Source organism: Pyrus communis, chromosome 5, assembly GCF_041283825.1.
Source record: "Pyrus communis isolate YQ-2024b chromosome 5, ASM4128382v1, whole genome shotgun sequence".
Taxonomy (NCBI): Eukaryota; Viridiplantae; Streptophyta; class Magnoliopsida; order Rosales; family Rosaceae; genus Pyrus; species Pyrus communis.
In genome coordinates, this window is record NC_142569.1 from 12,824,244 (window position 1) to 12,839,589 (window position 15,346).

Below are 15,346 nucleotides of genomic sequence, written 5' to 3' on the forward strand. Positions count from 1 at the left end.
AAATCTCATTCTACACTCCTCACAAGTGTATTTTTCTTTCCTAATATAGAAAGTTTAGAGTGTAGAATGAAATTTTTGAGGTGCTAATAACAATTCCCTATATATATTTAATATTTTCAATCATTTCAGGAGAGGAGGAGATGTACTTTTCAGGGGACATCCCTTAATAAATTTGAAGGGTGACTATTAACTTAGGCGTGTGAAATACATTACAGAATCCTCTGTTGATGAAATACTTGATACAACAAGCAATGTACCCGAAACTACCGCGCTTCTATTTACAAAATCTCAGCATGGATTAAAGTTTTTTGACGTGGAAGGCAACTTAGCCAGTCGAGTTTATATTGCAAAGGTTGAGGAAGGATTTTTGAGAGATTTGATAACTTCAACAAGATAAGGGACATGGGCACACTCATACGCTCCAGAACCTCGTTATTTTAAGAATTGCTGTAGACAAGACTTGTGCGCAAGTGATCTGAACATGTGCTTTTGACAACTTAATTTTAAGCTTTAATTGTCAATATCTTATGGTTTTTGTTGTTCCCAGCAATTTATCTATTTGATATTGTCTTTGTCCATGTTGGGTCGTAAGTTATTGTCTACGCTTACACTTACGCATAAAACACGATAACGCATAAAATCTAAAATTGATCTAATTTTTATATAGCTAATACTAATCTCATGCTATTGAGAAATTTCTTAAACAATTTTACCTGAAAAACATTTTATGCAATTTGTGATTTGCTTTGCATCTTATGTTAAAATAATCGGAATCGTTTCTATTTTTATAGCTAATAGCGCATGCAGCTTTTTCTTCCTGGCTCTGTTTTCTGACATCTGTTTCTCTCTCTAACAAGAAGTTGCTTATTTTCTTTGTTTCTTGGGAGTTTTTCAGTCGGTAAGAGTGGTAGAAGAACTTAATCATAGCGTCGGCTTCCAACGGTTTCTGGAAGTGTCTATAGTTTCTTTCTTCTTTAGTGCGGGTCGGAGTCAAAATTGGTAAATTAATTTGTGATTTAAAAATATAACATTAATTTATTAAAAGGAAACAACAAGCAAACCGTAATTTTTTTAATATATAGTTTTTTATAGTAATATTTTTAATATATATTTTTTTATCGTAATATTCGTAATTTTTGTTTAATTTTGATAGTAACAAAATTTTAAAAAAATGTATGTGAGAGTTAAAAATAATGTACAAATTAGCTCCGTTATTAAATTATCATGCAACCAATAACTAGTGCAAAACTTGTTTCCTAGTGATTGATTTACCATGAGGGTGCTCAGTTGACATTGTGGCGGCCATAAAAGTTGTTGGGGAGTGCCTCCGATGAACTCTTGGTCGGTCAGATGGTAACCACTTCATATAAAGTGTTCGACACTTGGCATTGCTTTGTGTATGTTGTTTTCGATATCTATCAACAAACTTTCTCAGTGTACGTCAACATTTATCAACAACAGTCTAACATGGCTCAGCAAGACCACATGCCAACAACTGTTAGACGAAATGCCACATTAAAAATTTACATGTTTTTTTTTTCGTCCAATTTGTATTGCGCTATCTCTTCATTACCCACCAAGAAATTTTCTCTAGATCCATCGTTGTTGCTTCACATTTCTTTTTTTCGTTGTTGTTTTACATATCTCTTTTTCGTTTTGAGAAATTATGTTCACACCAAATTTTCTTCTTTAGACGCCCTCACTTGAATTTAGAAATTTCTTTGGACATTGAAATTTAAAATATTTAAAATTTGACCTTAAATTAGAGTTCACTTTTTTATTTTTGTTGAGCAAAGGATATTGTAGGAGAGAAGATGAGTTTAGCCTCACAATGGGTTAGCAATAATGTGGTTCAATTAATCCTTTGGAAGAATCGAACCTAAAACCTCACACTTACAAGTGAAGAGAAATATCAATAAATCGTAGTTTTAAATGACAAAGTTCACTTATTAAATACAACTAAATCAACAAAAAGGGCCGATGCAACATCCAAGATGGACCTACGACCAAGCAAGCCTCTTGTGTAAAAAAAAAAATTCTTCTCATCCGGTTTTGTACAAATATATATTGCATCTTTTAATTTGTGGTTACGCTAATACAATGTAGAGGCATTGAAAGAGATTGAGGATAAGGGTCTTGAGGGAGTCGACTTGAATAGAGGCTTAGTGGGAGTGCAAGTTGTTGTTGCTCTCTGTGAGAGGACACAGATGGCCTTGACAGCTGATGAGGTGGGTGTGAGAGAAAGGGGGAGGGGGTTACAGCTCAACACCAACCTCCTCCCCTTTTCTTTTTCATTTTTAACAAACGATAGAATAATGTACACTAAACTAATCTCAATTATGTACGTGGAGGAAGATTCAAACATGGGATCTCTGTTTGAATCTCAAGTGCAAGGGCGAATACTTTTAACTAATTGAGCTACAAGTTACTTGCTTTTCATTTTTTTAATTTTTCGTTTAGTACATCGATATTTTTACACTAGGGAGAGGGGGAGTTCGCTAAGCCACACAGTGGGCAACCTAATTTGGTATCGAATTCGCCATCCACAAGATTAGAACCTAAGACCTCTCATTTCCAAGTGAAGAGAAATATCACCAGACCGTAGTACTAAGTGACCCACTTTTTTAGTTTTAGATCTTCTACTTTCTCAAATATTAAAAAATATTAAAATTCAAATGGAATTAGGCTTCTCTTTTTTTTTTTTTTTTTTGTCAAACAATAAATTTTATTAGATTAGATGTTAGATTAGCCACCGACGGGATTTCAACCCACGTCATCATGCAATAACTCAACTCTTTTCCACCACTATGGTAAATGGCCACTTGCAATTGAATTAGGCATTTGAATCAGTTGACATTGGAATACAATTGTCATTACAAAAATTTAATAGAATTTCCCTTTTATTTCTTGTCTTATTTTTTACTTGACATGTTTCTAGATAATTTAGGGCCAGATTTTGCATGGATGGAAATTAAGCCCGAGTTTTTTTTTTTTTTTTTTTTTTCAAAAACCCCAAATTAAATAGGGAAATAAAATTTAACAGTGCCCCATGAAAGGCCAAGCATAAGAGCATGTCTAATGATGTAGGCAAAAGAAATAGACAAAATTATATCATAATGGCTGACTTGACAAGTTGTTTACTCAATTGCCTTATAAAAAAAGTGTATCACTTCAATGGAATAGACAAACTTTGTAGGCAAAGTTTACCTTATTATTTTATTATCATTTCTAACATCTACTTAATTTTAGCCTTTGACGAGCTCAACAATCCTTCTTGTGCCGTTCGGAGATTTTAGAGATGATGATGAAGAAGAAGAAATTTTAGCCTTTGACGAGCTCAACAAATCCGTCTTGTGCCGTTTGGAGATTTTAGAGATGATGAAAAAGATGAAGAAGAAGAAATTTTAGCCTTTGACGAGCTCAACAAATCCTTCTTGTGCCGTTCGGAGATTTTAGAGATGATGAAAAACAAAGAAGAAGAAGAAATTTTAGCCCTTGACGAGCTCAACAAATCCTTCTTGTGCTGTTCGGCGATTTTACTTTATTATTTTATTTTAATTTCTAACATCTACTTAATTTTAGCCCTTGACAAGCTCAACAAATCATTCTTGTGCCGTTTGGAGATTTTAGAGATGATGAAAAACAAAGAAGAAGAAGAAGAAAAAGAAGTTTACTTTATTATTTTATTTTCATTTCTAACATCTACTTAATTTTAGCCTTTGACGAACTCAACAAATCCTTCTTGTGCCGTTCGGAGATTTTAGAGATGAAGAGAAGAAGAAGAATAAGAAGAAGTTGATCTTGGGCGCTGAAGAAGAAGCTGATCTTAGCTGATCTTGGGCGCTGTTTCCTTTGTCTTAAGGACAATATGCACTTCACTCTCAATTGACCATATTGGAAGAATGTCTCACCGGGCACTATTGTTGGCCCTGGCTAAGGAATACTTTGTAGGTACTATCATTATAGTATTGATAACAGCCATAAGCCATGCTGCTACTTTGGGGAACATTCTGGATATGTCGTACAATTTAATGTTAGACATACATATCTAATTGTATTGTACTGGTTGACCACATATTTTCTACCCTACAGTATTGTACTGGTTGATCAAATATTTGGGTGGCTTGGCCACACCATGCATGGAACAAAATATATGTGTTTGGTTATGTTATTGTAATAGAAGGAAGAGCAGCGAGGGTTTTAGCAAGAATGGAACGTGAGAAAAGAGATTACGTGAGTATGACGGTAATTAATTTGATTATTGTAGGCCAGGTGTAGTAAAATTTTTTAATTGTAAGTGACTAAGTTTAATTGCACTCTATCCTTAAAAATTTGAATTGGATGTAGAGGCACAAAACTGTTGAAATTAAATAGAATTTGGTTTTGGTCGAATATTTGAGAAGGAAGAAACCAACAGTCAGTTTTGAATTAAGGTCCCAATGACTAGTTTTTGTTTGATGTTTATAGTTAAGTGAATGCTTATTCTCATAGGACAAGTATATGCTTTAGATTACTACTTTTAATCAAAGGGCTGATATTGCTCTAAAGTAGCTGGAATTGTCTGGAATTGTCTTTTAGTGAAGGACAAGTAGGATAAACTTGTATAAGGGTATCCAATGTTGATATGAATGAAAAATATATGTGCTTGCTGCAAGGATTAGCACTGCACAATCCTTTGAAATTCCTTATTCTTGTTCCTTGTCAATTTCCAGAAATACATCATACCAAATACAAATTAACACACAAGAATTTATCATGGCCTCAGAGCCTAGGTTATGATCAATTTCAGGACTAGGCGTTTTGTGTGCTTTGTATCTCTAAAAAGAAAAGGGGAAAAACAAACCCAGATTTTGAAAAACCTCATCTGTTCTTACAAAGTCTCACATGGCTACCTCGAGCAGTGGATGAGACCTGAGAGCTTAATGGGTCTAACTACGATTTTTGGTCCATCAAGATGAAGACCATATTCAAATCACATAATCTTTGGAATTTGGTGGACAAGGGTTTTGAAATTGCAGAAACTGAAAATGAGTCTAGCGATGAAGATCAACAGTCTGTGAAGAAGATTTCAATAAAGGTTAATGAAACCAGAGATGCAAAAGCTCTTAGTATCATTCAAGGGGCAGTGTCTGATGAGATTTTTCCTCGAATCTCAAACTTTGAAACCTCCAAGGCTGCGTGGGATGTTTTTCAACAAGAATTTCATGGTGATAAAAAGGTTAGATTTGTCAAACTACAATGTTTAAGGAGAGATTTTGAGTACACTAGGATGAATGATGGTGAAACTCTATATGTTTATTTAACAAGAATGTCTGACATTGTGAACCAAATGAAAACTTATGGTGAGGAACTATCAAACCAAAGATTAGTGCAAAAGATACTTATTAGCTTACCTAAAACCTATGATTCCATTGCATCTATTATAGAAGAAACTAAGGACCTTGACTCTATTGAGGTTCAGGAGGTGATTGGTACTTTGAAAGGCTATAAGCAGAGGTTAAAGATGCACTCTGAAAACTTAGCTGAAAAGGCTTTTGCTAGCCTAAGTGTGACTGAGAGAGATAGCAGTTACAAGGCTCAAGGGAGCTACTCAAATCAAAAGAAATTTTGGAAAGGAAAAGGGAAGAAATGGGACAACAAGCATACTCCACAAGAAAAACCAGGAACTATGGTGATTCTACCAAAACCAAGTGTAAAATTTGTGGCAAATTACCTTATGGTGTTTGTTGGTTCAAGGGAAAACCCAAGTGCACCAAGTGTGACAGGTTTGGCCATCTAGCAAAAGACTATAATCCAAGAAGGAACCAAGCTGTCAACTATGCACATATAATAGAAGAAGAGGAAGTAAATGTCTTTTATGCTTGTAGTGTTGCAAGAACTGAAAAGAAGAGAAGAATCTGGTATATTGACAGTGGATACAGTAATCATATGACTGCATATGAATCCTTGTTAATCAATATTGACAAAAGTTTCAATTGCAGAGTTAAAATGGGGAATGGATAACTTGTGGAAGCTAATGGAAAATGAACTCTTGTTGTAGAGACAAATGGTGGTAGAAGACTCATCAAGGATGTAATACTTGTACCAGGACTTGATGAGAATCTCCTTAGTGTTGGCCAAATGATTGCTCATGGTTATTTCTTACTTTTTGAAGACAATATGGTGGAGATCTTTAATGACAAAAGCCTTCAAAACCTGGTAACACAAGTTGGCATGACAGGAAACAAAAGTTTTCCACTTATGCTAGATTACAATGACTCAGTTGCTTTAAAAGCAAGTGTTGCAGAAAACTTTTGGTTATGGCACAAGAGACTTGGACATCTCAACTTTCACAGTTTAAAGAGATTGGAGAAATTACAAATGGTGAATGGTCTCCCTGAGTTATAAGAGACTAAAGAACCTTGTGAAGGTTGCATATTGGGGAAGTATCACAGGGACTTTTTTGAAACTGGAAATGTATGGAGAGCAAGCCAACATCTAGAACTCATTCACACATATGTGTGTGGTCTAATGAAGACACCTACACTCAGTGGGAACAGATACTTTCTGTTATTCATTGATGACTGCACCAAGATGGTTTGGGTATACTTCATGAGAAACAAAAGTGAAGTATTTTCAATCTTCAAGAAATTCAAGGCGATGGTTGAACTTCAGAGTGGTCTTAAGATCAAAAGACTAAGAAGTGACAGAGGTGGTGAGTTCACTTCATTAAAGTTCCAAGAGTTCTGTGGAGTAGGATTACAGAAGCAATTGATAGTGGCCTACACACCACAACAGAATGGTGTAGCTGAGAGGAAGAATAGGATTGTGGTTGAAATGACCAAGTCAATGCTACATGACAAGAAAATGCCATTTTCCTTTTGGGGTGAGGCTGTCAATACATCTGTGTATCTCCTAAACAAGTGTCTAACTAAAGCACTTGCGAAGAAAACATCGTTTAAGGCATTTAGTGACAGAAAACCAAGTGTGAAGCACTTGAAAGTGTTTGGATCAATCTGCTATGCACAGATACACTCTTAATTAAGACGCAAGCTTGAAATCAAAAGTATCAAGCTATGGAAGCTGTGAAAAGGGCTATAGGCTCTACAATATTGAGTCACATAAAGTGATTATCTCAAGAGATGTGGTGTTCCAGGAGAATGAAGCATGGAATTGGGAAACCAATACCATTGACCCCATCTCATTTTCACTAACAATGGAATAAGCACAAGCTAATGTGCAAATTGAGAATGAACCTATTATACAGGATGGAAGTGAAAATGACTTTTCAACACCAACACAAGGATCTAAGTCTTTTACTTCAAACGCAGAAGGACAAGAATTGTAGGATTCCTCCTCAGAAACAACTCCATTGAGAATGAGGAGTTTAGATGAGATATATGCAGCATGTAACTATTGTGTTGCTGAACCAGAGAGTTTTGAAGAAGCTGAGAATGATCAATCTTGGCAGAAAGCAATGAGTGAAGAAATTGCCATGATTGAGAAGAACTCTACTTGGAAATTGGTAAATAAACCAAGTGATAAACCTGTGATAGGAGTGAAATGGATCTACAAGACCAAACTGCATTTGGATGGATCAATACCGAAGAGCAAAGCAAGATTGGTTGCCAAAGGTTACTCACAACAACTGGGGGTAGATTTCAATGAAACCTTTTCCCCAGTGGCAAGGTTAGATACCATTAGAACATTGATTACTCTTGCTGCTAAAAAAGGATGGAAACTTCACCTGTTAGATGTTAAATCAGCCTTTCTAAATGGTACTCTGGAGGAAGAAGTGTATGTGGATCAACCACAGGGATTTGAAGTTCCAAATGAAGAATAGAAGGTTTATAAGTTAAACAAAGCACTGTATGGACTCAAACAAGCCCCCAGGGCTTGGTACAGTGCGATATACTCCTATTTCAGCAAGAGTGGATTTAACAAAAGTCCTAGTGAAGCTACATTGTATACAAAAACTGGTGAGAACTCCGAGATGCTTATTGTGTCTATATATGTTGATGATGTGGTCTTTACTGGTAATTGTGAAGAAATGATTGAAGAATTCAGAAGAGACATGATAAGACAATATGAGATGACAGATCTTGGCTTGTTGCATCACTTCTTAGGAATTGGAGTAATACAAAAAGCTACTAGGATTTTCATACATCAATGGAAGTATGCACAATCATTGCTTGAAAGATTCAATCTGAAAGGATGCAAGTCTGTGGCAACACCATTGATCACAAATGAGAAACTTTGTAAAGTGGATGGTTATGAACCTGCTGATGAAAGCTTATATAGGAAAATAGTTGGAAGTTTACTTTACTTGACTGCCACAAGGCCTGACATTATGTATGCAACCAATCTCTTATCAAGGTTCATGCATAATCCCACAAGAATTCACATGGGAACTACCAAGAAAGTACTTAGGTATATCTCAGGGACCTTGGACTATGGAATCAAGTATGAAAATGGAGAAAAAGCAATTTTGGTAGGCATAGTGATTGGGGTGGCAATGAAGATGACATGAGAAGTACCTCAAAATATGCATTTACATTTGGTTCTAGGATATTTTCTTGGGCCTCTGTCAAGTAACAAAGTGTTGCACTGTTTACAGGTGAGGCATAGTATGTGAGTGCTGCAGTGGCTACCTCCCAAGCTATATGGTTGAGGTTTGTGTTAAAGGATTTTGGTGAAATGCAAGTGGATGCTACACCACTTATGTGTGACAACACATCAGCAATAGCTATAACCAAAAATCTTGTTTTTTCACCAGAAAACCAAGCATATCAAAAGAAAGTTTCACTTCATAAGGGAAGCTTTGCAGCAGAATACCGTTGAACTGATCTACTGCAAATCACATGATCAAATGGTAGACATCTTTACCAAAGCTCTACCAAAGGAAAGATTTGTCTATCTTAGAGGAATGTTTGGGTCAAAACCGGAATTCATTTAAAGGGGAGTGTTGGAATTAAATAGAATTTGGTTTTGATCGAATATTTGAGAATGAAGAAACCAACAGTTAGTTTTGAGTTAAGGTCCCAACGACTAGTTTTAGTTTGATGTTTACAGTTAAGTGAATGCTTATTCTCATAGGACAAGTGTATGCTTTAGATTACTGCTTTTGAATCAAATGGCTGATATTGCTCTAAAGTAGCTAGAATTGTCTGGAATTGTCTTTTAGTGAATGACAAGTAGGATAAACTTGTATGAGGGTATCCAATATTGATATGAATGAAAAATATATGTGCTTGCTGCAAGGATTATCACTGCACATTCCTATGAAATTCCTTATTCTTGTTCCTTGTCAATTTCCAGAAATACATCATACCAAATACAAATTGACACAGAAGAATTTATCAAAAACATGATGAGTTTGAAGTTAACTGGAATGGCATCGCATGATGAATGTTTCCATGCACTTGACTTGATCCAAAAAGAAAATGAAATGCTAAATTGGCTCGGAGAAGTGAACGAGGGCATCATTAAGATCGAGCACTAAAAGTTTCTGGTCCCTCAATTCCCTGGTCTGGTGTCTTTGTCGAGGCAGCCTTACCTAAGAGTTCTTGTTTGCTCTCAACGTACTACACATGCTAATTCGGGGTTTTGGTTTGCAGAATTGAGGTGTTAATGATGAGAGAGAAGAAGAACAAAATGGGTGATCTGAACTTTGAGTATTAAGATTAAGAATGCATTACTGACAAGGGAAGGTTAATTAGGAGTCGCAAGCATTTGATGGTGAAGAGCTGTGGCAATGAAAACTCGTCACGATTCGGAATTAGTGGCAAAGGATTGCACTTGAATCTTAATCGTATTAATTTGGCATGAAATAAGTGAATGTATGTGTTTTATTCTTATTCAAAGTTTAACTTTCAATTAGAGAATTCTCAAGCTCTTACTTATCTCATTATAATACTAGCTAAAAATAAGCAAGAAAAACACCAGCAAAATCGATCTTAATCCTAGTAAACGTCATGTACAAGATACTCATATGGTGATGTGTCCATGGCCGACCGCACAACCACCGTGCGAGGCACAAATAATGGTGCTCTCTCCTTGGGACGATACAGGCACTTCACATACGGGTGTTGACCCAGAGTCATACAACAAGCACAAAACGCGACAAAGTTTCGCCCAGGGTGGCCACCAAGCTGATTACAACACTTGCCAAATATGTCAGAAAGCGAGGGCCAACAGTAGCACCATGTGGGACATGCTTCAGGTACGGGGCAATTGTGACTGAAGTGCTTCTTCTTCTTACAGCAAACTATCCAGAGCCTACAAGTGCGCACCATCATCGTCGTCATCTTCTTCTTTGTCGTCCAAGGAGACTTTCTGTTTTTTTGTTTGCAGTACCATAGTTAAATACAAAACTGAAACAAAACTAAATCGTCAAATCGCACAAATTAAGAAGCACAAGAAAATTCCAACATGCGTGTTACAAATGCATGAGAGATATGTAGATGACACCTCCAAAATAGGCATTAGCGAATCCTTATCATACGCCTATCGGCCAATGAAATGGTCATGGACGGTTTTCTAATCCCTTCTATGTTAATTTGTGGCCAATTCCCTTCTAACTTACATCTACTCCTTAAAAACTTGAAAAACCCTCTTCCAAACATCACAGCCTGGGGTAAAGGAGGGCATCGTGGACGAAAACAGCACCAAGGCATATTAACGAGTTATATACTGTCACATCCCGACCCGGACTCCCACCACATTCCCGGCTCGACTCCACCGTAGTACGATATTGTCCGTTTTGGGTCCCGGCCACGTTTTGTTTATGGTAACTCACACGAGAACTTCTTAGTGGGTCACCTATTCTAGGAATATACATATAAGGCTTACATAATCTACTCCCCTGGACGATGTGGGATGTTACATATACAAACAACAAAATTCAATTCGATTCTATTCGATTCAAGACAATTATAGCTTAACTTGTTACGATAACAAATTTAACTCATCCATACCAACTGCTTAATTTGCTTGAAATACTACGCTAGATCGAGGAAATAAAAATGATTATGTAGTGGCAATTGAATTCCAGATAATATAGTACCCAATTAGACAAAACAGATAATCTTCTTCCATGTCATGAATTTACCCTAAACCAGAAAATCAAGAGCATACCATTTTTACGATTATTCTCCTCATCAAGCACTTCCTTCGCCGGTTCGGCCTGATTTTGCCCCTCTTCCACGTGGTACATGGCCTTGTCAGAGAGAGAGAGAGAAAGCAGGGAGATTTGCAGGAGTTAGGGTTTTAGCGTTAGGGTGGTCAAAACCCCCCTTTTGTGTATCAAGGTATTTTAGAGAAGAGCAACGTTATGTAGACCATTTGTTCAAAAAAAAAGAAAAATAAAAAGTTAGGTAGACCAACTTTTTAAACCATATTGTACCTATATTCCAGACATATTGAAAAATCTTTTCAGCACTTAAATAATAATCCAATCATCAACCATCATTTTGTATTTACACAGCATTGTATTTACGCAGCAATAGAAAGAATGATTATGTTACAAACGACCCTTATATCTTGACACTCAAGTGCCTTTCACGCTTTAATTCCCTTTTTAATTTTTTTGAAGGTAAGATGACAGAGAAAACCCCAGTTCCTACGAGGACAATTCTTTTCTTAAATCCCAAGAAGCCGAAAGGTATAAATTGAGAATCAATCAACTGAGAAGAAGGTTTTAGAAATGTCTTGAAAATGGCTGTCCTCCGACTCCTCCCATCTTTTCAATGCTTCCATTGCAGGACTCCTCAATTCCCGTCTTTTCATTTAAAACTCTCAATTCCCAACTCTTCTCCGATTTTGACCCGAAACTGCAAACCTTTTCTGACCGAAGATACAGGCATGGCTGTTCCGGAAGTGGACAAGAAATTGCTTGGAGAGCTTGAAGCAATGGGATTTCCGAGACCCCGAGCAACTCGAGCGCTTCATTATTCTGGTGAAGCTTTTTCTTGCTCGTATTTTCAGCTTTGGTTTAACAAGATTATATGTTTGGACTTTGTGACTTTTTCACGGACATGGGAGTAGATTAGACTATTTCTCAACTAGAAAAAGATTTGTGATTTTATAAAGTGTGCGTAAACTTGATTGTTGAAAGTGTTTAATGGTAGAGGACTGAAAAATTGTGAAAGGGCTTAGACAGAACTCCTTCATATAAAATGAAAAGCTCTTATAGTTTGCTAATTGCTCCACTAATGGTGATTGCGCAGTCCGGATTTAATTAGCTTCTCCGGGTTGTTTAATGAATATTCTTTTGAGAGGATATAGGAGTTTTATGTGTTTTTCAGGCTTGGATTAGTTGAACTTGAATTCATGATCACGTGCTGTTTTGAATTTTAATCAAACGCATTTTTCTTTTCGTTAATTTCTTGAATGATCATGTTTCTCAAGTTTTCAGGTAATTTCAATTTTCTTTTATGCACTTTTTACCAGGTAATGCCAGCTTAGAGGCTGCTATAGATTGGATTATTGATCACAATGATGATCCGGACATTGATGAGATGCCCTTGGTATGGTTTGGAATATTAGCCGGCGCTGCGCTTCTTTCTAACATTGCATATGATTTTTCACTGCTACAAACATATAATTTCCTGTTCGTTTAGGTTTTGAAGCATGAGATATTGTCCAGTTGGTTTTCATTTTGTTTTTGGTGGATCTTTATTTCATATGCTGGAAGAGTAAAAGATCTTTCAGTTGTATATATCATTCATTTTTTATAGGGCGTTTGAAATCATTTTATCTACACATACTGTCACTGCATTTACTTTTGCAGTTTTGCTTAGTTGTTCAAATACGCACAGGTAACTGTGGACATTAACATCGAATCTCCAGAACCACTCTACATCACGGAAGGGATGAAATTGAAAGCACAGGAATTAAGGTTACTTTTTCCTCAGCTCATTAATCTTCCGTATTTGATTTCTTCAAGTAGTCTGATATTTGAGACTTTTAAGAGTTGTCTTTCTAGTTATATCCGATTCCTTATTGTTGTTTTTTGTTTTTTTTTCCTTATTATTAGGAATAGAGCACGCAAGAAGAAGGGAGAAGAAGAAAAGAAATTGGAACGAGAAAGGGAGAAGGTGTTAAAGAAGGATTCGCCGATGAACTTTCGTACCGTTTTCTTTTTCAGATTATAAAGTTATGCTTGCTAATGAGTTGGTTGTTACTGAATTACAGAGCATGTTATCCGTGTTTGCTTGTTCTAATTCTTCGATCTTTTGACTAAAATTATAGTGGGAATTCTGTTTATTTGTTTGTTAAGCACACTCTTTACATCCCTAACCTATATATGTTGTAAACTTAAGTTGAAAAAGTACTTTTGTTTTCGGTTCTAACTAATCCGTATACTATTTTTGTTTCAGGAGAGGATTCAATCTGGCAAGCAACTCTTAGAAACAAAGCGAATTTTAGAAGAAAATGAAAGAAAACGGTCTGCGCTAATTCACATTTTTTTTTTCTATTGTTTCTGTCTGGTTTGTTTTTTTAGCCTATATATTACTACTTTGAGAATTATCTATCAACTTCTGAGTGAAACAATATTTTCTCAGCAATATAGAGTTCCGGCAAGCTGAGAAGGAGGAAGAGAAACGAGCAAGAGAGAGAATTCGCAGGAAATTAGAACAGGATAAGGTGCTTGCTTAATGCTGATCCACTTTTCTTTTAGGCTTTCCCTACCAATGGAGGCTCAGTAATGTTACATTACTCAAAAAACTGTATGCATGCCCTTTGCAGTTAGAAAGAAGGGCCAAGCTTGGATTGCCACTGGAACACCCTGCACCCGAGAAACTTTCAACACCTTTAGCAAGTGAACAACAGGTATTGATATTTTGTAGTGACCTCTATAGACTATGTATTTAATTTTCCTCTATAAGACAATCTCATCAAAAAGTATAATTCTTTTTTCTTCTGGGAATTGCAGAATGAGAATACAAAGTATCATTAATGTTCTTTTCCTGATCCTTAATATCAGATTCCAATTCGTGTCAGTTCTGTTGCAAAATCGGAACACATGAGAGAGTGTTTAAGATCCTTGAAGCGCAACCACCAGGTAAATGACTCCACTCTCTGTACACCAAGAATTGGAATAGTAGCGCGTGTTCGTACTGGCTGTTACAAAAGGGAAAATAATCTTGCTCCAAATATATGGCATGTAACTGAAGACTAATTTATTGAATTATACAGTAATTATGATCTTAAACCCATTTTAAGCAGTATTCTAGAGGATACCTTCTTTGTCCTCCTTAAGCTACATTTTTATTTCGTTCAACATTGGTGTAGAACTAGTGAACTACCATTAATTTAATTGATCCACATTAGTCTATTGGTTTTCTTTGGTTGGTCTAGGATGATGATTCTAAAGTGCGAAGGGCCTTCCAGACTCTGCTAATTTATGTGGGAAATGTTGCAAAGAATCCTGATGAAGAAAAATTCAGGAAGATCAGACTCAGTAATCCGTTGTTCTTGGTAAGCTGTGTGTTGATTTGTCTCTTCTTTTTCCCCAAACAAGTGAGTGTGTGTGTGTGTGCGGCGCATGTTTGTTTTGAACACTATCTCATTGGCTATATAGCAATGCTGATAGTCTGGTAACTTGTGATGATTGTGTGTGTTTGTGTGTCTAGAGTAGATCAATATAATGAAATATTTCTTTTATAAGTAAAATCAGAAGGTTTTGAAAGATAATAACGAACAGTTGTTGTATATTGTCTAAATTTTTATTTCTTAAACAGGATAGAGTTGGCAGTTTGGTTGGAGGAATCGAGTTTCTTGAGCTCTGTGGATTTGAGAGAACCGAAGGGGAAGAGTTTTTGTATCTTCCTCGGGACAAGGTTGACATGGCCACATTATACTCAGCTGCTTCTCATCTGAAGAATGCATTGACGAACCCCTTCTTCGGCCTTCTGCAGTATTGATGAATTGTTTTCTCTAGGAATATCATGTTAAAGTTCTTACATTGAGCCTCTTGCCTTGGTCTAAGAATTTTACCTTGGGGAAAATCAAGAACTTGTAAAAATGAATGTAGTTTAGTTTGTTTGATCTGGTAGCACAGTAATTTAATTTGTTTGATCTTATGGAACTGTAATTTTACACACTTTCACCGACGTATCCTTTTTCTTTTCTTACAGAACCCGGTTTATTTATTGCCACTGGATTCAAAGAAAATCAAGGGGCATAAATAAATAAGGGTGTGCAGAAGCAGAAAATCAGCGTGTGAAAATCATTTTCCTAGAATAATACATTCAAGACATGAATATCTTATGAGTACGAATGAGAACGAATTTGGTAGAAAGCTTCTCAAATTGGAACGAATGCATTGGTTTATCTGATTCGCCGATCATCAACCTGCAGAACA

At 36.3% G+C, this 15,346-nt stretch overlaps 2 protein-coding genes across 2 annotated transcripts; both read left to right on the forward strand.

Moving 5' to 3' along the window:
• Window positions 1-4,954: 4,954 nt before the first annotated feature.
• Window positions 4,955-7,020, forward strand: LOC148696794 (uncharacterized). The gene is made up of 3 exons (XM_088693375.1): window positions 4,955-5,765; window positions 6,041-6,198; window positions 6,517-7,020. The coding sequence occupies exons 1-3, from the start codon at window positions 4,955-4,957 to the stop codon at window positions 7,018-7,020; spliced, it is 1,473 nt and encodes a 490-aa protein (XP_088549501.1).
• Window positions 7,021-11,566: 4,546 nt separating this feature from the next.
• LOC137721137 (uncharacterized) lies at window positions 11,567-15,095 on the forward strand. Its single transcript, XM_068460252.2, has 10 exons — window positions 11,567-11,935; window positions 12,430-12,506; window positions 12,798-12,877; window positions 13,016-13,076; window positions 13,359-13,426; window positions 13,545-13,626; window positions 13,729-13,812; window positions 13,967-14,044; window positions 14,341-14,460; window positions 14,724-15,095. The coding sequence occupies exons 1-10, from the start codon at window positions 11,695-11,697 to the stop codon at window positions 14,904-14,906; spliced, it is 1,074 nt and encodes a 357-aa protein (XP_068316353.2). The 5' UTR covers window positions 11,567-11,694; the 3' UTR covers window positions 14,907-15,095.
• The last annotated feature ends 251 nt before the right edge of the window (window positions 15,096-15,346 follow it).